We start from the raw sequence: 22,414 nt of genomic DNA on the forward strand, positions 1-22,414 counted from the left end.
GAGCATTCAGCAGTACACGGCCCTGTTTCAGGACATTCCAGGTTCCAGCTTTGGAAGCCCTACTATGTGTCTGACACTAAACAACTGCAAAGTTTTCACTGACTTCCCACAACCACACAGAAAGTAGGAGACATTGTCTCTACTCCTCAGATGGAAAAACAAGGGACAGAGGACCTGTGACTTGCCCAGGGTGACTGGGGGAGGTGGTGGTGATACCGTCACGATTTGACTCCTGACCAGATAACCCCAAAGCCTACTGGGTTACAGATTCCCCCCCACCCCAAATGCTGTACTCAACTTGGAGGGGATTAAGAGGTGATTGGGGCCCTGGCCTGTGTGGCTCAGTTGGTTGGAGTGTCATCCTGTACTCCAAAAGGAGGCGGGTTTGACTCCTGGCCAGGGAACATACCCAGGTTGCAGGTTCGATCCCCAGTCAGGGTGCATGCAGGAGGCAATGTTTCTTTCTCACATTAATGTCTCTCTCTAAAATCAATTTTAAAAAGAGGTGATTGGCCGAACCGGTTTGGCTCAGTGGATAGAGCGTTGGCCTGCGGACTCAAGGGTCCCGGGTTCGATTCCAGTCAAGGGCATGTACCCTGGTTGCGGGCACATCCCCAGTGGGGGGCGTGCAGGAGGCAGCTGATCGATCTCTCTCATCGATGTTTCTAACTCTCTGTCCCTCTCCCTTCTTCTCTGTAAAAAATCAATAAAATATATATATATTTAAAAAAAAAAAAAAAAAAAAAAAAGAGGTGATTGGGCCGAAACCGGTTTGGCTCAGTGGATAGAGTGTCGGCCTGCGGACTGAAAGGTCCCAGGTTCGATTCCGGTCAAGGGCATGTACCTGGGTTTCGGGCACATCCCCAGTAGGAGGTGTGCAGGAGGCAGCTGATTGATGTTTCTCTCTCATTGATGTTTCTAACTCTCTATCTCTCTCTCTCTACCTCTCTGTAAAAAATCAATAAAGCATATTTTTTTTTTAAAAAAAAGAGGCGATTGGGTGATTTCTACTTCGGATCTTGAGCCTCAGCCTGTGAATCTCACCACCACCACATCTCCCTCCCGTCTGTGCCCGAGCTTAGTGGGATCAGTGTCACCTGCGCTTCCTCCATGGCTGAGCCGGCTAAGCTGCTAATGGGGATCAGATTGGTGGAGGTCACACCCACCCTGCTCCAGTCCGCGGCAAATGTACGGTCTGATATGACATGGGGGTCACAGGGGCCTCGGAGGGCTGTTCCAGGTCAGGAAGTGGGGGTTAACGAGGGAGGGGGCCTGGGATGGGGAGGCAGGTGCCCACTGGGAGCAACGGAACCTTCCTCTCCCCAGCTCTTCCTCTGGGGATCTTTCTCCCTTTCTCTCGCCTTTCCCACCCTCTGTTCACCTCTCCTCTCTGAACAGCTGTCTCCCCATCCCTCTCTCTCAATCTTTCTCCAACTTTTTTGCACCGTTGCACATATATCTGACATACATATTACGCAGTGAACACACCTGCGGTCAGTTGCTGTGTAGACTCTCCAGTGTCTGACCCCCTTGGCCCCAGCTGCACCCCGGGGCCCCAGTCACAGTGACAGATGCTTGGATACCGGTGACAATAGGGCATTGAGTGGCTATGCATGGTGAGGCTGAGCCACCACGTGGTGCTAACTGAGCCTCCCACTCTGGGCCTTTCTCTCTCCATGCAGGGCCCTCACTGTCTCAATTTATCCCCTCACTTCCTGCCAGCCTGTCCCTATGGCGGGTCTCTGCCTGAGTGCCCTCTATTGGAGTAACCGAGCCTCCAAGGCCCTCCAGTGACCTCTGACCACACCCTCTCCTCTTTGTGCATGTTTCCCTTTTTCAAAAGAGGGAACAGATCAGAGGAGAATGGATGTAGGGGTTCTGAGGGTCCCCAGGAAGCCACATTCACTTTCCTGAACTTGGATGAGCAGTGTGAGGCCCAGAGAGGGGAAGGCGTTGGCTTGAGGTCACACAGCAGGAAAGTGTGGACTCTCCAGCCTTATTTTTCAGAGGCAGGTGGGCGGGCCCCAGGGCCCAGCGGGGAGTGCTGAGCATCCCCCTACCCACTGTGCTGGCCAGGACTGAAAGAGGCCCAGGCACATGCACACCCATATGCACAGCACACACAGAGCCGAGACTGGAAGGGCGGAAGACGGCCAGGGCGCTGGGACCAGACAAAGGACGCGCGGCAGCACCGGGAGCACAGTGGCTCCACGGTGGCGGGGGTGGAGTCGGGGTTGGGCGAGAACTGGCCAGCCCCGCCCCGGGAGATGCCTGGGATGCCTACAGGAAATCCGAGGGCTCGGGCGAGGCCGGGCCCCCCGGGGCCCTGGGGGCGGGGCATAGATGGGCGGGGCGGGGGCGGGGCCAGGTCGGGTGTGGTCGGGCGTGGTCGCGCGCTGGGGAGCTGACCAGCTCCTTGGCTGCTGAAAACACCGGGAGCCGGGCGAGTGGAGCGGGCGGGCGGGCGCGCTCAAGGTCACCCCGCGGCCCAGAGCCTTGGCGGGGTGCGGCGCCCGGCCCTGGTCTAGGGGGCCTGCCTACGTCCCCTACCCCATTCCGCGGGATAGAGGACCCAACAGCCGGGAAGCCCTCCCCGCGGGCCCTCCTCTCCCCTCCCCCTCCCACAGCCTGAAGCGCCCGCGCGATGCTCTGGCCCGCGAAGAAACGCCGAGAAACAAAGAGACGCGGCGGCGGCGGTGGCGGGCCCGCGGGGCCTCCGGGCGCGCCCCCTCCTCTCCCCTCCCCGCTTGCCGCAAGGTCGACGGGCTCGAGGACGAGATGCCCGGATCCCGGGCGCGGCCGAGGCCGGGGGCGCGCGATCCGACGCCACCACCTCCCGGGGCTCTCGGGGCTGCCTTGACGCCGTGTCCTGGCCCAGCATCCGTGACTGGGGCCCTGCGTTTGCCTGGGCGGCCTGCGGGGTCCAGGCCTGGATGGAGGAGGAATCCGCCACCGCGGCGGCCCCTCCCCCATCCGGCATGCTGGAGGGGGCAATCCCGCCCCCAGGGCGTCGTAGGATGCCCCGAATCGCAGCCTGGCTCCCCGAGGCCTCTCGGTCAGATTCTAAGCGCCCTCAGCACTCTGGGCGCGGCGCTGCCCACTCTCAGGCTCCGAGGACCGGTCCTACCCCCCCCACCCAACCGGGCCTAGCGAGGCCTGGTCCTACCCCCGCCCCCCCCAACCTCCATCTCCGCGGAGCCCGAGCCTAGCCCCTTCCCGACGAGGTTCCCTCTCGGCGACAGGGGATACCTACAGTGACCATTCTTGTGTGCCCGGCGGGCGCGGTCCGTGCTGGGGGCGGCTCCGGGGGTCGCGCACTCGTGGGGCGCTCGATGCTCACGCCCGGATCCTACCCGGGCGGCCTCAGGCGCGGCCGCTGCAGAGGTGTCGGTGAAGGCGGCGGCTCCCTCGAGGCCGGAGGCGGGCCCGAGCCCGGGGGCGCGCGCGCGGATAACCGAGCCCGGAGTGGTCTGCGGGCGGCAGAGGATGAAAAGAGGGAGCGGGCGCGGGATGAGAAGGCCCCCTGCACGGCCCCGCGGGGCCCGGGGAGTTTGCGCTTTCCAACAGAGATCGCGGCGCTCTGCCTTTCGCCGCTGCCCCTCAGCCCGGCCGGTCGGGTTCTGGGTGCTCAGTCCTCTCCCTCGCCCGCCCTCCCTCCCACCCTCCGGCCCGCGCTGCGCGCTCCGCGATCTGGGCCGCGCCGCCGCCGCCCCCAGCCCTTTATATCTGCAGCTGCCAGCGCCGGCGTCGCTCATTGGCTGCAGCAACCAAGCCCCACCTCCTCGCGGCGCCCGACGGCGCGGCAGGTGGAAGCGAGCGCGCGCTGGCCCGGACTCGCTTTCTGGGGACTCGTGTTGCCAGATTCCGGCTCTTTTGACTCCGCGAACCCTACTTCCTGCCCGAGCACCCCTTTTAGGAAGGGCTTTCTAACCGGAAGACAGGGCAGGCTCTCCTCTGTCCAGCACCTGGAGCTGGAGGAGCGAAGAGGGAGAGGAGGTATCTGTGGCCCATTGTACGACCTTCCCGAGGTGCTGTCCACAAGAAGACTGGAAAGGGACAAGGATCCAAGACTTCAATAGGCAAAGGCCTGGGTCCCCAGATTTGGAGGGACCAGGTGTAGCCTCTTAATGCCAAGGGAGGAAGGTGAGGATGGCTGGGGGTCCTAGTCTGCCTGCAGAAGGAACTGGGACCCTGTGGGTTAGGTGTCTCTAGGGTTCAAAGACTGTGGACTGGCACCCCACAATGCAGGGGCACTTGGCACTGCTGCAAAGTGGGGAACGAGGTTTGGGACTTAGGATTGAGGCAAACCTTGCTGGTGCCCTGCAGCCCTGGGACAACATAAACTTGGGGTGGGCTGATCTGCTAGGTGAATGTCCTGGCTTTCCGAGCTCACGATTGGTTCGCCCGCGGAGTCATCTCCCGCTCTGCTGGGGGAACCTGGACGCTACTAAGGCGATAGAAGGCGGCACATCACCTTTTGTGCATGTTTACGTCGGACGGCCTTCAGCACCACAGACAGCGGCCTGATGGCCCCAACCAGCGCTCTTGTGGGCTGGATAGCCACGACCCGCTAAACCAGAGTGGCAGCCCCCACCCTAATCTCGTCCCAGCACTTCCTTTTAGCCTCCAGACTGTCCCAGCGTGTCGTCAAACCCAGCGAGGAGAGCCCATTTTGACCAATCAGGGACGGCCCTCACAAGAACGAATTGCAGGAGGACACCCTCGAGGTTGAGCCAATGAGAACCCGAGCAGCAGAGCGCGAGGCCACGCTGATGGAGAGGGAAGCCAATCATAGTGGCCCGCACAGCCTGGGCGGTGGCGATGCGGGCCGAGTGGCCCTTCTAGGGTTTGGCAGGGCAATGTGGCTGCTGACTCTAGAGACCCCAAGCGATCATGGGCTTGTTCCCCACCCCATGATCCTCCCGACTCCAGTGAGATCAGAAGCTGGGCTTGGCCTGTAAGGGGCTACTCCTGGACCCGCAGACCCGACTGCGGTTCCCATGGAAACTGCTGGCTCCCGCTGTGCGGAGACAACTAAGAGGACTGAGCCTGGGGGGAGAGGGGACTCGCTCTTCCGCGCCGACACTTCTGTCCCTGGCTGGAGTAGACCCCAATGAGAAGTGTAAAATGAGGCTTTAGCTGCGGCCCAGCTCCAAGAACTGGTGAGGAGCTGCTGGGGGCTCCCCCAGGGCACTTTTCCTGCTCGCGGCTGTGGTCCCCCGGGTCACGTGGCTGCGGCCATACTGGCCCATGCAGCTTGTGCGCCACCTGGCGGCTGTGTAGCCTGATTTCACTCCCCACCCCTCTCCCTGGGATGAGGAGGTGGCCTCAGTATCCTCCTCCAGGTAATGGGACCAGAGCAGCCGCCCTGCCCATGCCAACTCCCTTCCCCCGCGGCTTCCTGTTCCAGGAACACTCCGAGCCCATTCTACTTCGGGGTTTTGGCACCGGCTGTTCCTTCAGCCTGGGACTTGCCTTCCTCAGCTTTCTTCTGGGATAGAACCTTTTTGTCATTCTGATCTATGTTCAAATACCATCTGACCACTGACCTAAACAGCACCCCCAAAAACTAACATACTATTTTCTGCATGGTGCTTGTCTCAGCCATAGATGTCTTAAGGGTTTACTGAACATCTCCCCAACTGGTCCCTGACCTCTCTAGGGTGGGGAATGAGTGACCCATGAGAAATTAGCACTGAGTCAGGATCGAGTCCTGGGAGATGTCAAGTGGCTTCCCTGGGTTCCCAAACCCCCAGCCCTGACCCTGTGAGGAGGAAGTGTTCAGGGTTGCCCAGGCAACTGAGGCAGAGGGAAAGGTCCCTGGTCTGCCCGTATGACTTCCCCTACCTCCTACCCTTACCCCAGGCCTTGCTCAGGAAGGGACCAGGTTGAAGAAGAGACCTCCCTCACCCCCAAATCATCCAGGTCTAGGGGGAGGGCATCTACTTTCTCACTCTTTAATCTCACTCTGCTCTTGACACAGTTCCAGCAGTGCAGCCCCAATTGCCAGCTCCAGAGAAGGGGGGCGGGGGGGCGGGCCCAGCCCTGGGGTGGGGCAGGGGCATCACCTTCCGGCCTGCGGGGTGGCCCCCATGGTAGTCCGGGCCCAGGAGGCCCAGGAGTGGCATCAGAGTGGACAAATAAATAGGGACGGTCAGTGGTAGGGTGGGTCAGGCGGGTTTGTGGTCTGGGTGGCTTTTGAGAGTGTGGAACTTGATGCTGTCCAACTTCTCGAAACGCTTCCCGCAGCGCTCACACGTGAAATTGTACTGCACCTCTGCTGTGTGCTTCTTCATGTGCCAGTTGAGCGAAGCACGCTGTCGGCACTGGTAGCCGCAGATCTCGCACCTGCCAGGAGTCAGGGCACAGTCAGAGAGGGCAGGGCCGGCCCCAGAAAGGGCTGGCGCCATCTGGGACTGGAGTGCAGATGGAATTTGGTATGGCAACCCCAGGGTGGAGCTCGCCTGTGGGGCCTGCTCTGTGCGGGTCCAGGCCTGGATCTCCTCCCTCCTAGTACCCTCTTGGGACGCCTGTCACTCACTGCAGGGGTGTCTCCCCGGTGTGTGTGCGCCGGTGTACCTCCAGGTGGTTCTTCCTTTTGAAGGACTTGCCACAGGTCTCACAGGTGAATTCCCGGACACCTGGGGGAAACACAGGCTGAGGACTCCGCCCTTGGGGAGGGGGCTGTGGAGTGTCTCCGCTGCACTAGAGAGACCAGGGAGGGCGCAGATGAACCAAACCCCCCCACTCTCCAGGCCTGAATGTCAAGTCTAATAACCAGAGGGACTAAGAAAGGGGAGGCTCATGGCCGTTGCCCAGGAACGCCCCAGGCAGAGATGGAATGTGAACTCCGGTTCCTGAGGAGCACAGGGTGCAGATGGGTTTGAATCTGACCCCAATATTTGGACTTTGGAGCAATTTCACATAAAAATCCAAAGTTCTGGTCTCAAAAAAATCCAAATCCACGCCCTCCTGCTGGGCACAGGCACCAGCGCTGGCCGCTGTGTCGCAGCCCACACTCTGGGTCAAGGAGGTGTTTGGAGCAGAAGGAACAGAGGCCCTGTCCCTAGCCTGATGCCCCTGCAGGGTGGTTCAGCCCTGGAACTGCTCCAGCATGAGATCTGCTTGCAGGAGTCAGGCGGCCAATGGGCCTAGCTCCACATGAGCTGTGACAGTCCGTGTCACTGTGGCTTGTGCAGCTCACTCTTTAATCTCGCTCTGCTCTCTTGACAGTTCCAGCAGTGCAGCCTCAGGGAGGTGCCCGTGGGCTCCAGGTTAAGTGCTTTACTTCCACCATCTCAAGCTAGTCCATGTGGGGGACAGGTAGAAAACTGAGAAAGGCAGTTCTGTGCCCAGGCTTGACCCTGCCTGAACCCGCTCTGGCTCCAAGGCCCAGGCCCCTGTGCCCTAGGGCCTTACCTGAGTGGATGATCATGTGTCGCCTTAGGTGGTTGGATAAATAGAACTTTTTGCCACAGCCAGGGTGAGGGCACACTTTGGTCTTCCCTTTTCGATGCACAAGGTTGACATGGTTCTGGAGACGAGAGGGGCAGGAGTGGTGCTGAGGGTGCTATAGGGACAGGTGAGGGCTGCTGGGAGGCAGGCTGGGGCAACTTCACTGGAGGAGGGAAGAGGGGTGCCAGCTTCGAGTTGGAGTCCAGGGACGCTGGGATCAGTTTTACTGAGCACCTACTCCAGCCAGGCTCTGGGTTAGGGCATCAGTGAATCTTGTCATAACCCCGTGAGGGGCCCTGCCATTAGCCCAGTTTATGGATGGGGAAACCGAGTCTCCAGAGGCTCAGTAGTTTGCCTGGTGTCTCACAGCTGGGCAGTGGCAGGGCTGGGACTGGATTCTAGGGCTGTCAGTCCACAGCAGGCTCCTTTGCCACGGTGCTATACTGCTCCCAGGGCCTGGAGCAGAAAGCCCTCAATCACTCCTTCCTTTGTTTTTTTAAAATATGTTTTTATTGATTTCAGAGAGGAAGAGACAGAGAGAGATAGAAACATCAATGATGAGAACCATTGATCCCTGCACCCCCCACACTGGGGATCGCAACCCGGGCATGTGCCCTGACTGGGAATCTAACCGTGACCTCCTGGTTCATAGGTCGATGTTCAACCACTGAGCCACGCTGGCTGGGTCTTCGTTTGTTCTTTAGCTCACTAGTACACCTGTAGCTTCAGTGCCCAGCACCAGGCTTGGCAATGGTAGGTGTTCAATATGTGCTTAATGAAAACATGATTTGGCAAATTCAAGGACCAACTTGTGACACCTCCTTTGCCCAGAGTGGGGATATGATAAGGCCCTGTCTCTGTCCTTAGGGTGTCCCAGACCCAGTGGGCAACCTGCAGGTACGTCTTGATGGTACAGTGACCTGAGGCTTGCAGGCCCTAGCACCCTGGGAGACCAGGGTGGGCCTCCTGGTAGAAGGGCATTCTGAGCCAAGAGGGTGGTGTGGGCAGAGGTAGTAGGAGATTGGGCAGCTGGAAGAGCAAGAGTAGGGGGGCGCCTCCAGGCCAGGAGCAGGCAGCCACTGGGGATGCAGAGAGGCTGTGGCTGGTGAGGCAGGACAGGTATGCTGGAGGCGGGTGGGCATATGGGAGGCAGGCCTATGGCACCTGCTGGGGGCTGATGGGGCCCTCCACCAGCCACAGGCCGCTGAACACAGAAGCAGACCCTGCCCAGCCGTTTGGGGGGGTGGCCTCACCTGGAAACTACTGAGAGCCACATACACCTGGCTGCAGCCCTCGTAGGGACAGTGGAACATCTCGAGCAGGCCGTCGGCGTCCATCACCCGTGACCGCTTGCTCCTCCGCCTCCTGGAGAGGAAGGCCCATGGCATTAGGGCTCCCACACCAGCCAGTCCTCGCCCTGCCCCGCCCACCTGACACCCACTTCTCAGGCTCCTTGGGGATCTCATAGATGATGGCTGACATGTCACTGCCGTCCAGCTCCTCCCCGTCTGCCTCTGCCTCTGGCTCTGCACTCTCAGGCACTGTCGCTGCCAGCTCTGCCAGCTCTGGAGCCACTGGCTCCTCCTTCTCCTCCTTCTTAAGCATGTACAGGTCCTCCTTCTCTACGGGGTGACACAGGGCAGGTGTCCGTGGGGACTAAGGCTTTCGAGGAGCCCACTCTGGGGCCCCTCCTTGCCCTCCCCCTCCCAGGTACTCCCAACACCCCCAGACTAGCATGGTCCCCCAGACCTTTCTTGGTCTCCATGCCTGCCATGGTGGTGGGGTCCATAGTGCTGGGCTGGCTGCCCTCAGGTTCCGTCTGCGTGTAGGCTGCCACACCCTCCATCATGGTGCAGGGCACCTCGTCACCCAGGGCCCCGCTGGGCGCACTGCTGCCTGCTGCCACGTTGAGGTGGATGCCCTCAGCCGTGAGGGCATCATAGCCTGGGCCTGCGATGATGATCACCTGAGAGCCAGGCACCATGCCTGGCATGGGACAGCTGGCTACCACCTCGCCCAGTGCCTCCTGGGGCATGTTCTCAAAAAGGGTGCCAGGGCCCGGGCCCACTTGCATGGGCACTGGCACACACACCACGGTCTCCAGGGCTTCCGGCCCGCTGCCTGCTGGGTTGGGGCACAGTGCGGTGCCCTGCTCAGCCAGGCTCTCCACGTGGTGGACGTCGAAAGGGATGTGCACACCCTCTTGCGTGATGAGCCCACTGCTGCCCGCTGGGCTGGTGGGGGTAACAGCAGCGGCTGCTACTGTCGCCTTGGCTGGCTGGCCTCCAGGGGGCTCCTCAGAGTCAGAGCCAGAGCAGGAGCTGGACGAGTTGGAGCTGCCAGCCCCCAGGCCGTTGTCCACTGTGGTGACAGAGGAAAGGGAGGGTTACAATAGTGGCAGCAGCAGCTGGTGTTGGTTGAGGGCTCACAAGGGGCTGGGTGCTGCGACTCCTCACTGGCATGAACTGTGGTCACTTCTCAGTCCCCATCCTCCTCAATCACCCCCGCTCCTCAAAGATGCTCTCCTCCCTTTGCCTCTGGCCCGCTCCAGTCTCCTGACTCCTCCTTGGTGGCTCCTTTTCAGCCTCTTTTGCTCTTAAAGGTCTGGAAGCTTCTAGCTGGGGCCTCTCCTGAGTGCTCTGATCAGATCACCCCAGGGTTTCAGCCGGGCTGATGGTGTTAAATCCTGCCCTGGTTCTGACACCAGCCGGGTGTCCAACAGTTCAATACAATTTTCACACTACCCACTTGGAGTTAGCGTCAGACCCCAGAAGAATGACCCCACTTCAGATGCCAGCTGCAAGCCCCAGGCCACCTGTAAGTCCCAGGCCACTTGCACTCCTAGCTATTGACCCGGAGTTCCCACGACCCCATGTTCAGGTTTGATAATTTGCTAGAATGGCTCATAGGACTCAAGAAAATGCTTCACTTCCAATTACAGTTTTATTATAAAGGACAAAACTCAGCAACTGCCGGATGGAAGAGATGCACAGGGAAAGGTACAGGGGCGGGGTCACGGAGCTGCCATGCCCTCTCCAGGTGTGCCACCCTCTCCATGCCTCCACACGTTCCCCAACCCGGAAACTCTCTGAATCACACTGTTCAAGAGTTTCTAATAATCCGACCTCCAGGCCCTGTCCACAGCCCTGGGGATGGGGTGTGGGGCTGAGAGATACTGCTCCTGTAATCATGTGTTTGGTCTTTTTGGTGACCAGCCCTCCTCCTGAAGCTAACTACGTACGGGTCCCTCCCTGAGTCACCTCATTAGCATAGAGCCCAGGTGTTTCAAAGGGGCTCCTTCCCAAATGGTACTCATGATAACGAAAAGCATTCCTCTCTCTCAGGGAATTCCAAGGGTTTTAGGAGCTCTGTGCCAGGAATCCAGAACCAAGATCAAGTATCTATTTTTATTGTGTTGCCACTGCCTTCTCTGCTGACCCACCCCCCAGGGGATCTCACAGGCATCTCACACTCCTCTCAGCAACTCTGGGCTCTGAGCCCCATCAGGAAAAGCCTGCAGCATTCCTGGGTGTCCCCGTCCCCGAGAGGGCAGCTCTGTTCTAGTTGCCCAGGCCAAGTCCTGGGGCTATCCTTGACTTCTCCCTTTCTCACAGCTACTTCCAATCTGTCAGCAAAACCTATTGGTGCTGCATCCGAAATACATCCAAAAGCCAACAGCTTCTCCCACCTCCCCTGCACACGCCTGGTCATGGCCCCAGCATCCCCTGCCTGAACCATGCAGTCCCTTCTCCCTGGTCCCCCAGCTCCCACCCTCACCCCCCACACTCTGTCCTCCCTACAGTGGCCAGAGGGAGTTTGTGAACACCTGCTTAGGTCATATCCTTCTTTGAGAATATGCTCGTCACTTTCTGTGAAAGAGAGAGGCCAGCTGTTCCCCAAACCTGAGTTTCTTTCTCCTGGCACCCAAGTGGACTACATTTCCTAGCATCCCTTGTGGCCATACGGCTGAGTCCCAGTGAAATGTGAGTGGTTCATGAACTTCCACCTCTGTTTCCACTAGCCAGCCAGAACTCAGTGGAGGCTGGAGCCACAGGACGGAAATAACCTGGGTCCTGGGATGGAAGGTAATTTGCAGGTTTGTATATTTCAGAAGCTGGCCTTACTTCAGTTAATACCCTTCCCAGTCCTAGCCAGTTTTGCTCAGTGGATAGAGCACTGGCCTGCAGACTGAAGGGTCCCGGGTTTGATTCTGGTCAAGGGCACATACCTAGGTTTCAGGCTCAATCCCCAGTAGGGGGCATGCAGGAGGCAGCCAATCAATGACTCTCACTCATCACTGATGTTTCCATCTCTCTCCCCCTCTCTGAAATCAATAAAAATATATTATTAAAAAAAAGAAAGAAAAAAAGCTGTCAAACTATCATACAATGCTTATCATTAAAAAAAAGAAAATAACCTTCCCAATTCACTTGGCATAGCGCCAAAGCTCTTGCTGCAGCTAACAGGGCTTGCACCTCCTCTCCAGCCCCACTGACCTCCTCCCGTGCTCTGAGACACTAGACAGGTTTCTGCCTCAGGGCCTTTGCACTTGCCACTTCCTACCTGAACCCTGTTCTCTCAGACACCTGTACGGGCTCCCTTCCTTATCGTCATCAGATCCTTCATCAATGGTGTTTTTTTCAGGGAGGCCTCTGGCCACCTTATCTCAAATAGCACCCTTTTCTCTCTATTTCCCCCCCAAATACTTCCCATATTCCAGTGTGCTCTGGATTTTACTTGTCTACCTAGTTTATTGTCTGCTTCCCCTCTAGACGTAAACTCCACAAGGACATGGGTCCCTGTGCACAGTCCCCAGTGCCCAGAGGCTATATGGTACACAATGAGCACACGTTTGCAAAAATGAATGACTCTCAGCTCAAGGCTGTGATGAAGGCCAAGGGGGATAACATCTTACTCAAGCATTTGGTGCTAATGTACCCACACAGGGAGAAGCTGGGGACAGGAAAAATGAGTGACTGTCCCTTAGATTACACACTCGTGACCGTTGGGGCACGCTGTCTGGGAACCACCCATTCTCTACCCCCAGAGGGTCACAGGGAGCATGCAGGCTCTGGAGCCAGACGGCAGCAGGGGGAGGGGTCTCAGTGCTTGCTCTTCCAGCTGTGTGGTCATAGGCGCCTTATGCAACCCATCTGGGCCTGGAGATACCTTGGCACCTACCTCAGGGAGTACTCTGGGTATTTAATGAGTAAATACATGTAAAGGACTTAGGACAGTACCAGGCTTGGAGAAAGCACCCTACCAATGTTTTCCACTATCTTTAATACCCAATTGCCCCGTCCATGAGGCAGGCCCTGGGATGGCAACAGGAACAGTAGGGGATCAGCCCCTCCTTCCGACACCCTGTCATGGGATGAGCCCTGGCTGCACCCTGAAGGAGGGGCAACCACCTAATGAGTTGGGAGCATAGCTGGGTGTCTGGGTCCCTGAGTGCAGCACTGGCTGCTAAGGCTGACACTGGATCTTGCTCAAGACGACAATAACATTCACAACAGAAATGACCGTGCACGCCTGGCTTTCCACAGTCCCTTGGGGGTGGGGGGCCTTTTTACTGAGTGAGAGGTGGCAGGCTGCCCAGGCGCAGAGCAGGTAAGAGTGCTGCTTGAGGGAAGAGGGCAGGCCTGGGGCATAGCACTCTCTCGCCGGCCCCCAGCAACCACAGCAGACCGGGAACTGATCCCCTTGTTCATTCCCAAGGGCCCAGCCCCAGAAGCTGCTAGTGTAAAAGTTAGGTTGGGGTGCAAGGGACCTCCTCTGGGTGTCACCCATCCAAGCTGGATCCATTACCAGATGGGCCAGTCACGTTACTCCCAAACCCTAGTTTCCTCGACTGCTCAGTGGGTCTAATGACAGGACTGTGGGGAGGACTCGGGGAGTTTTGGGGTGAGCCTGGAGCTGAGTACAGGACAGGGTGGCTGAGGGGCAGGTTCACACTGGGAACCTGACTGACACACAACGGGATGGCCACTGGCCAGGGTGCCCACCTGGAACACCTCTCGCCCACGGCTTCCCCTCACCAGCTGGGATGCCATCTGCTCCAAATGCCTGCCAGCTCGGACTCAGCCCTGGTGACTGACCTCACCCTCAGCCCTGGCAGGGCACCTGTTCACGGGCCTCACACTCCTTCTCACCACCCAGAGCATACCCTTGCTCCTCCACCAGGTCTTCCTGGACCTTCGTAACTGAGTCCCTCCCAGTCCTGAGCTGGCAGCCAGTCCCTGGGTGTGACCAATGTGGAATGGCAGGAGAGGAGCAGGGACAGAGATGGGAAAGGCAGGGCAACAGAGGGTAGAGAATGAGAGATGCAAAGGGTGTGAGATGGAGGGGAGACAGAGAGAGACAATGTGGGGAGGCAAGGAAAGGAAGGAGACTGAAGACAGAGCAAGAGAGAGAGAGGACAAAACAGGGACAGGATGAGAGGGACAGAGAGCAAAGAACAGGAAGTGAGGAGAAGGAGAGCAGGGTGGAGAGAGGGAAAGAGGATGAGACTGGTAGAGACAGACCTTGAACCCGAGAAAGGGCTGGAGAAAATAGAGGAGGAGGAAGAGGCCAGGAGAGAAGAGCCGCCCTGGGGAGTCTGAGGCCCAGCACCCATCCCTCCCTCCCACTACTGAGCCGGGTTTCCTGGACCCCACGTCCAGCCCTGCCTGAGCCTGGCCTTGGGCACAGGTGGGCAAACCGCCCTGTGCCTCAGCTGTCTCTGTAAAGCGGGAACTGTGTCTTAGGATCTGTAAGGACTCTGAGCTTGCAGGCTGCACTGAGTCTGCACTCTGTCCCTGAAGCCAGCACCTGTGCCATCTAGTTACTGAGAAGTTTATGATACTGGCCTAAGGCTAGCAAGACCCAAGAGGGTGGGCAGTCCAGGGTGACTCTCCACGAGGAGCTGTGAACCCCCAGGCACCGGAGGCCACCATATGCCCTCACTCTGCGGACCCACCTTTGTCACTGTCGGGGTCTGAGTCGCTGAGTGGCTTCAGGGGTGAGTGCAGGTCTTGAAAGTAGCGGTGGCCGGCTTCACACTGCCACACGGCTGTGGTGTAGAGGCCGAAGGTGGGGTCCAGCTCGGCCAGGTGCGGCTCATACGGACAGCGGTGCTTGTGGTCCTCGTACCAGATCACCACATTCTTCAGGCAGTTCACGTTGCGCCGACGTCCTGTGCACACAGGGCCGGTCAGGCATGAGGAGTATGGCTGGGCCACTCAGGGCGGTGTGGCCCCTACAACCACCCGGGCCTTCTGGCTCTTGGGGGCTGAGACAACGTCCTGAACCCTGTCCAGGCCTGTCCCGTTTACAGGTAAAGAAATTGAGGCTCAGAGAGATGAGACACCCTGGAGATAACAGAGACTGTCCTCACTGGATGAACAGTCACATCAACAGTGGGGCGTGGCCATAGCAGGTGCAGTCATTGTTAGCTGCTTCTTATTGTCACACTCAGTCCCCCGCCTGCCCCTGCGCCCACCCTGGCCTCCTACAGTCTCTTCCTTCCAGAGGCACCAGTGGACGCCTGTCAACACTTGCGTCAGGTCACATCCCTGTGCTCAGAATTTTCCTCAGCGCCCCCCTCACTGGGTGAAGTCACACTCCTCCCGGGGGTTTGCACATTCCGCCCGGTCGCCTGTCCTCACCTCCTCACACGCTCCCTCTTGCTCACTCCCCCCAGCCTCAGGGCCTTCTCCCTGGTCCAGCCGCAGAGCCCTTGCATTGGCTGTGTCCTCTGCCACCAGATAACGGCCCTGCCGCCTCCACCTTCACTCAGGTCTTCCCTTGGTCAGCCATCCTCTCTTCCCTGTCCCTCTAGCGGACCTGACCTGCTTCCCTTCTCTCCAGGTAGCACTGAGATACTATCTACGCTTATTTGTTTTCATGGTTCTTGCTCATCTCCCACACCAGATGTCAGCTCCCTAAGGACAGGGCCACTTCTCTGTGTGGTTCCTTCTGCATATTCAGCACCTACATATAGCAGGTGCTAGGTGAGCGCATATTGTGTGTGTGGGGGCGGGGGGGGGGGAAAGGGGAGGATAGTGGAGCCAAACCACCAGGGTTCAAATCCTGTCTCTACCACTCCCGGGGGCTGTGGGCAAGTGACTTGGCTTCTCTGAACCTCAGCTGACCCCTCTGGTCAGGGGAGAATAAGGGTCCCCATTTTCTGAAGGCTGACAGGGAGGAGGTTAGAGAGTGAAGACCTTGACAGGGCACAGAAAGGGGCTGTGAGTGCCTAAGAACTGGTACCAGCGATATGTGTGATGATCCTGGTCCCTCAAGCCAGTGGGAAGAAGGTGAGCCTCTGACCTTCCAGGCTAGATGAGGAGTGGGCCGGGGAAGGTCCTTGGGCCTCCAACACAGTGACAGCCATGAGGACACTACCAGCAAGCCACCTCCTTAGCCTAGCACTTGCCTCCTTATCTTCATCCCCACCCCTCTGGGATTTGGGGTCACAGTCTTAGCTCATATGGTGCCTGAGAACTGACAGTGGGAGGGGCTCACTGCCACCAGAAGGCTGTCCCTGGACAGCTGGCTCTCACCCTGTTGGACAGGGCTCGAGACCCACAGCCCCAGTGCTCAGGGGCAGGAGGGACATGCTCTGACTGCCCACGCCCAGCTCCCCTTGAGCCTGGCACATGATATGCCCTTTAGGCCCTGGCACAAGCTGTTCCCTCTGCTCTGCCTGGCTCTTCCCTGGCTGACTCCCACACACCAGCAGGAGAGCAGAGGAGCTCAGGGGACTACTTTGGAGACATGAGGACCTGAGCTTGCAGCCTGGCCCTGCCACTTGCCAGCTGTGCAGCCTGGGGCAGTGACTAGGTCTTCCTGGATTCTATATGTGTAAGATGGGGATGATGAGAGATGACGAGGGCACCCCTGCTGGGCACAGCACAGGTTCCTTCGGTGGGTCCCACCCCGGGCTGGGTGGGGCCCCTCCTCTGGGCCCCAGTGCCCTAATCCACCTCCCCCTTCCGTCACAGCCCTGCTCAGCCTGTCCCTTGTGTTTCCCAGGAGCCTGTGGGCTCTGTGAGGGCAGGGCTGGGTCTGCCCTGTTCCACAGTGCCTGGCACATGCAGGCTCTCCACAAATGGCCTCAGAGAATGAGGGAGCGAGGGAGGCAGGAAGGGAGGGAACAACAAAGCCAGGAACGCCCAACACCCACCCCTCCCCCCTGGCTGCAGCCCCACTTACTTTTCTTCCTCTTTGGCTTTTTGGGGACCTGCTCCCAAGGCTTCCTGTAACAGAGAGAGGCAGGGGGAGTGACGCAGTGCCTGACTGATGGTGAGATAATGACAGCTATCCTGCATCCTGCTTCTGGTTCCTGAGTCTGTTCTCATGGCCCTTCACTTGGGTTCTCTCCCACATGGACAACAGCCCTTAGAGGGGAGTCTAGTATCCTCACCCACCTCACAGAGTGGGAAACTGAGGCTCAGAGAGGTGAGACCACAAGCCCAGGGTCCCGTGGCCAGGGAGTGGAGAGGTCAGAAGAGGGTATAAAGTCAGTACCTCGTTCTGACCTCTCATGGCCCCATAGTCCCACCCGCTAGGATCACACACCCAGTATAACCCTCTCCCCACCAGTAGGGCACGCATGTGAATATGAAGGGACACCATTCCCGTGGCTAGGTGACTGAATTAATCAAGAGGGAACTTACTGAGGTGGGCCTGATTTAATCAGAGAGCCCTTGCAAAGACCCAGCTGATGTCAAAAATCAGAGGCTGAGGATGTGAGGGGGACTATGAGGGGCTGTGTAGCAAGGACCTGAGAACAAATGGCCTCCGGGAGCTGAGAGCAGTCCTGCCGACAGCCAGCAGGGCTGCAGGGACCCCAGTCCTACAACCACGAGCACGTGGCTTCTGCCAACACTGAGGGAGTCTGGGAGACCCTTCCCTAGATGAACCTCTAGATTGGGAGTGGGGAACCTTTTATATGCCAAAGGCCATTTGGATATTTATAACATCACTCACAGGCCATACAAAATTATCAACTTAAAAATTAGCCTGCTATATTTGGTCAAACATTTAATTAGCTCACCCCTAATGCCTTGGCAGGGCCAGGCCCAAAGCCCAGGCTCTCCTGGCCTCCCACACCGGGATGGCCATCAGATTGCTGGGTGGGTTCCTGACTCCACTCGGGCCGCGTGGCTATGGCCCACCACTGGCTCGACCCAGACTGAGGGCAGGTCCATTGGCGCCATCTCTCTCAGACCTGGTAGGGGCTTCCCTCTGCCTTCCTGCCACCAGGCTTCCAGGTCTGCTCCCTTCACCCTGGCTGTTTCCTTGTTCTTCTTCTAAACTGCAGCAGTAAGCTTTGTGACCCTGGGTGAGTGACCTTGCTGCCCCATGCCTCAGTTTCCCCATCTGGAGCATGGAATCATAACAGCAACTTCCTCGTGAGGTTGGTATGAGGTTATATGCATTGTAAAAAGCTTGGTGCAGCTCTGGCAATTAGTAATCATTCAGCAAATGGTGGCAATGATCATTATGATTATTAATATTATCACAGACCAGGCCCTGGAACACTGACCGCCCTGCTCTTACCACAAATATCCCGACAGCCAACCCAGGGTCTCTCCTCAGCTCCACTGCCCATCCCCTCAGTCCCCTATCCAGCTTGATAACAATTCTCAGCCCCCACACCTCAAGTTTGGTCCCAGGACAGCTCCTCAGGGCTCCTTTGTCCTTCCTGCCCCAGGCTCTGACCTCTGCCCTGGGATCTGCTCCTCTCTGTCCCATCTGAGGGGCCTCTACCCCCTCTAAGGGGCCAGGCTGCCAGATCCTTCCCCAAACCCAAGTCCAAACAACCATGCCACCTACAATCACTCAAGGCCTTGCCATGACTGGGGTGCTGAGAATGCCAAGTGTTTGTGGTGGGAACAGGCTTGGCGTTGGTCAGATCCCAGTTCAAGTTGCATCTCTGTTATTGACTGGCTGTGTAATCCCAAGCAGTGCCATCCCCTCTGAGCCTCAGTTTCTCAATCTGTGAAGTGGGATAACAGCAGTGCCTCCCACACAGAGTTGCTGTGAGGATTACAGGAAGTCAGGCCACATTCTGACCTTAACACAGCGCTTTCTCCTTCAACCCAAACTACGTTCCCCCACTGCCTGCTTCTCCAAGTTCTACCATCTTCGTGACTCCCTGCAGTGGCCACCACCTGCACTTGAGGACAACAGTTGTTGAGGCTTTGCAGGGCCTGGCTGTACTTTCCTCTCAGTGGCCACAACCAAATGGTGGCCAGCAACAACAGTCCCTTGCTCTCCTCTGCCCTTCGATTTCACTTTTGACTTGATATTTCCACCAGCATCCAAACAAGCTGGTATTTCTAACATCTTGGGTTAAAATGACCTTGAGCCCCTTCACTACCAACTTCTGCCCCATTCCTTGACCCCTCTTTGACTGAGTTGTCTACACTCTTGGTTTCCATGTCTGCTCCTTCATCTTCCATGAGCCCTTGGTCAGCGTTTTCCCCACCATGCCACAAACGGCCCCGTTACAGCCACCAGGGATGGCGCCTCACTCAGCCCCCCAGTATTGGACCCTCAGCCTCCAGGACACCACCCCACCTGTTCCTACACCTGCCTCCCAGGCTGCTGCTTCTTCCGCATCTCCCTGTCTTCCGGAAGCACAGAGAATGGCAGTGGGCTCAGACCTGTGTGCTCGGTCCATGTGCATCCATCACCACCCTGGTGACTCCCACATTTGCATCTCCTGATTGGCTCTCTCCCCACCACAACAGCACCTCCACCGCCTTCCTGACACCCCATGTAGGGGTCTCACGTGCAAGCTGTCATTTTGTCCCCCAACAAAGTCCTTCTCAGTTAACAGCAACTGCAACTTTCCAGGTGCTCAGGCTCAAACCCGGGGCATCTTTCATATCCACACCCATCAGAGAACATTGCTGGTCCCAAGTTCAACCATTTCTCTCCATTTCCCTATGACCCTGCTTGGGGCCAGCCCCATCTTGGCTCACCTGGACCAGTGGAGTCATCTTCTTCCTCCTTCCCCCCCCTCCCACAGTCTCAACATAGGAGTCAGGATGATTCTTTTGATTTTCTTGGTAGGAGTTTAAGATGTGAAAAGAAAAATGCAAACACATACAAAGCTAGAGAGAAGAGGAGAGTGAACTTCCTTGAACCCATCACCAGCTTTAATAACTGTCAACTCTTGGCCAACCTTCTTTCAACTCATACCCCACCCATTCCTCCCACCACACACACCCTGAGGAGTGCTTCTTTAAACATCTAAGCCGGATACATGACTTCTCTGCACTTATAAAGGGAACTCAAATTCTGCACTTAACAAAGGCAAAAATAAATCCCACCAGGTTTTTTTCACTAGAAGAAAAAAATCAGTCCTCCTTGCACCTCCCTGCCTTCGTCTTCTCCCACTCCTCATTGTGCTGCAGCCACACGTTCCCCTCACCGTACCATGTACATATCAGGGCACCAGACAGGGCCTTTGCACTTGCTATTCCTTCTTCTTCCAACACTCTTCCCCTGAATATCCACACGGCTCGCCCTGGCCTCCTCCAGCTGTATACTTAAATGCTATTTTTTCAAGGTGGCTCCACCCTAATACCGTATTTAAACTTCCAGCTCACACTCCTGATTCCTCTTCCCTTATTTCACTTTTGTTTTTTTCCATAGCTTCTATCAATCTCTCACATGCTCCATAATTTATTGTTTCTTATCTGCAGTAGACAAACCTTTACACACTAGAAAAGCCTCTACCCTCTGCCCTTTATGTCAACTCCACGAGGCAGTTATCTTTGTTTTGTTCAGTGCTGTACCCTGGCATTTAATGAGCACCTGGCACAGAGTAGGTGCTCATTAAATGTTCCTTAAACAAATGAAGAAACACTTAAAATTCCACTCTGACCACTGTTTCCCTTTTCCCACTAGCTGCTAGAAAGCACCAAGGCAAATTCTATTCACCATTCCCACTTCATGCCTCTTGAACCCCTCTGGTCAGATTTCTATCTCATCATGCCACAAAACTGCCCTAGTCATGTCCCCTGTGACTTAATGCTTCAATCCAACAGCACTGATCATGGCCTCACTATGCCACTCATTTTTCTTTCTCTTTTCACCCTGATTTTAACTTCTGCTTTCGTGTTCATGTTTCACATCCCTTGAACTGAAATCCTTCCAGGTACAAGATAGGTTATAAATAATTGAACAACTGAAATAATTTGACCTCCTACTTCTGGTCATGGCTATTCCCTATAGGATATCCCTCACCCAGGTTAGTGTATTTTCCCAACTACCCATGGGCCCTGGGCCAAGTTTTTGCCACACACTGCCCGGGTTGTCTCAGTGCCCCTGCCCTAGTCCTGCACACACAGCTCCTGCTCAGCCAAACCAAGCTTCCGCAAATACCACTTTCAGTTTAGGGCTCCCTCTGGCCAGTGGTTCTCCAGCTGCACATCAAGTCTCCTTGGAAGCTTTGCATAAAAAAACACAGGGTCTGCCGCTCCATCAGACTAACTGAATCAGAAATTCCAATAGTGGAACACTGGCTCGAGATTTTTTAAGCACCCAGCATTTCCTGCCTTGCTCTTGGGCACATAAACCAGCCTGCCACCCTAAGAAGAGGTGGGTACAATTTCAGCAGGAGGCAGGTTGTTTCTTGACCCTCAGAATCTCGCCTCCCCAGGAGAAACATGCAAACGCGTGCAAATAAACACTGGGCAGAACAAGGATTTTGTCACAGAACTGCTTGTAATGCAGAACAAACATCATCCTAACAGGTAATACCTGGAACGCTAAGTGCCGGCACTGTCTTAAGGCCTTCGCTGCAGTTTAACTCATTTAATCATCACATCAACCTATAAGGCTGGAAGCGACAAATTCCACTAACACTGCTCATCTCAAAATTGAGACTGCAAAGGCCTCTGCCTGCACCTGTGAGGCTAACTCAGGGCTTCCTGTTCACCTGAGTCTCCCTGGGCTGACTGCTCCTTAGGAGCCAAGAGCTTTAGGGGAATGCGATCTGGATTGTGAGGGTCCTCAAGGTAGGTGGGGTCTAGGATTGTGGGATGGCACCATTCTGTCCCAGCTGGGGCGTCGGAGCCTCATGACAGGCAGGGCTGGGTGGCCCAGGGTGTGCAGTCACGCAGTCCAGTCTCAGGCTACCTTGTAGGGGACGAGGCCTGGGAAACACCAGGGACAGTCGGGACCTCTGGCCACTGAGGCTCAGGAGGCGGGGCCGCCCCTCTAGGGACTGCACAGTTAGAACGCTTGGAGGTGGAGCCCGTACCAGGATTGGTCAGCCAGCGCTTAGAGGGCGGGGCCAAACGCCCAGGAGGCGGGTTGAGGCTGGACGCATCCTAGGATTGGGCGGTCAGAGCGACGGGAGGCGGGGCCGCGAGCGAGGCACGTCCCAGGACCGGTAGTCGGAGACCCAGGCCGGGCCGCTGGGCGGAGCTCGGAGGTGCCAGGGGCAGAGCCTGGGCGGAGGGGGCGGGACCAGGCTCAGCGGGGGTGGGGGCGTCTCCCTCCCTCCCGCCCTCTCTCCCTCGGGCTGAGGCCCCTCACCCGTGCCGACCGCTCCGCTGGCCGCGCTCCAGCGAGATGAGATAGGCGGCGAGCTTGGCGTCGCTCCAGCCGCTGCGGCGCCGCAGGTCCACCCAGGGCCCGTGCGCCTCGCCCAGGTACACGCGCCTCACGTCGTACTTCTTCCGGGACTCGAGTCGCCGCCGGGCCCGGTCCGACTCCGTGAGTCGCGGCCGGCCCCGCGCCTTGCGGCCCGCCGCGCCCTCCTCGGCCGCTGCCTCCCCGCCTGCGCCCGCCTCAGCCTCCGCCTCCGCCTCGGGCGCCAGCTCCGCCATCCCCCCCTCCCTGGTTACCAGCCTCCCCCGTTGTTAGGAGCCCGGCCGGAAGTGGCGCGCATCTTCCGCGCCGCCGGGAAATTTCTCTTGGACTCACCGCCCCGCAGCGCCAAAGAGAGACAGAG

The 22,414-nt window shown here is 57.5% G+C and overlaps 2 protein-coding genes across 9 annotated transcripts in view; both read right to left on the reverse strand.

Annotated features, from left to right (window-relative positions):
- Window positions 1-3,382, reverse strand: part of ELAVL3 (ELAV like RNA binding protein 3) — an 18,704-nt gene extending 15,322 nt beyond the window's left edge. For 4 of the 5 annotated variants that reach the window (XR_004968358.1, XR_004968357.1, XM_036314393.1 and 1 more), the window contains exon 1: window positions 3,254-3,367. Coding sequence is in view for 3 of the 5 variants with exons in the window: in XM_036314393.1 (XP_036170286.1) it covers window positions 3,254-3,262 (9 nt within the window). In the remaining 2 variants the exon portion in view is untranslated. Of the gene's footprint in view, window positions 1-3,253 lie in introns of all 5 variants that reach the window. The other variant, XM_036314392.1, reaches the window with a different exon arrangement.
- ZNF653 (zinc finger protein 653) lies at window positions 3,353-22,341 on the reverse strand. 4 transcript variants are annotated; one of them, XR_004968356.1, is made up of 10 exons: window positions 21,997-22,289; window positions 16,651-16,694; window positions 14,414-14,629; window positions 9,205-9,816; window positions 8,897-9,077; window positions 8,709-8,820; window positions 7,420-7,534; window positions 6,542-6,641; window positions 6,069-6,348; window positions 3,353-3,470 (listed from the first exon to the last, which is right to left on the reverse strand). XR_004968356.1 is itself a non-coding variant. In XM_036314377.1 (9 exons), exons 1-9 carry the CDS (start codon window positions 22,287-22,289, stop codon window positions 6,171-6,173), a joined length of 1,851 nt encoding a protein of 616 aa, XP_036170270.1. In that variant the 3' UTR covers window positions 5,357-6,170. The 4 variants fall into 4 exon arrangements, 3 of the variants coding, with proteins under 3 accessions (XP_036170271.1, XP_036170270.1, XP_036170273.1); XM_036314377.1 differs by lacking the exon at window positions 3,353-3,470 and having other exon boundaries at window positions 5,357-6,348; XM_036314378.1 differs by lacking the exons at window positions 3,353-3,470; window positions 6,542-6,641 and having other exon boundaries at window positions 3,836-6,348; window positions 21,997-22,339.
- Window positions 22,342-22,414: the final 73 nt, after the last annotated feature.

The sequence above is a fragment of the Myotis myotis genome, unplaced genomic scaffold (assembly GCF_014108235.1).
Source record: "Myotis myotis isolate mMyoMyo1 unplaced genomic scaffold, mMyoMyo1.p scaffold_m19_p_6, whole genome shotgun sequence".
Lineage (NCBI taxonomy): Eukaryota > Metazoa > Chordata > Mammalia > Chiroptera > Vespertilionidae > Myotis > Myotis myotis.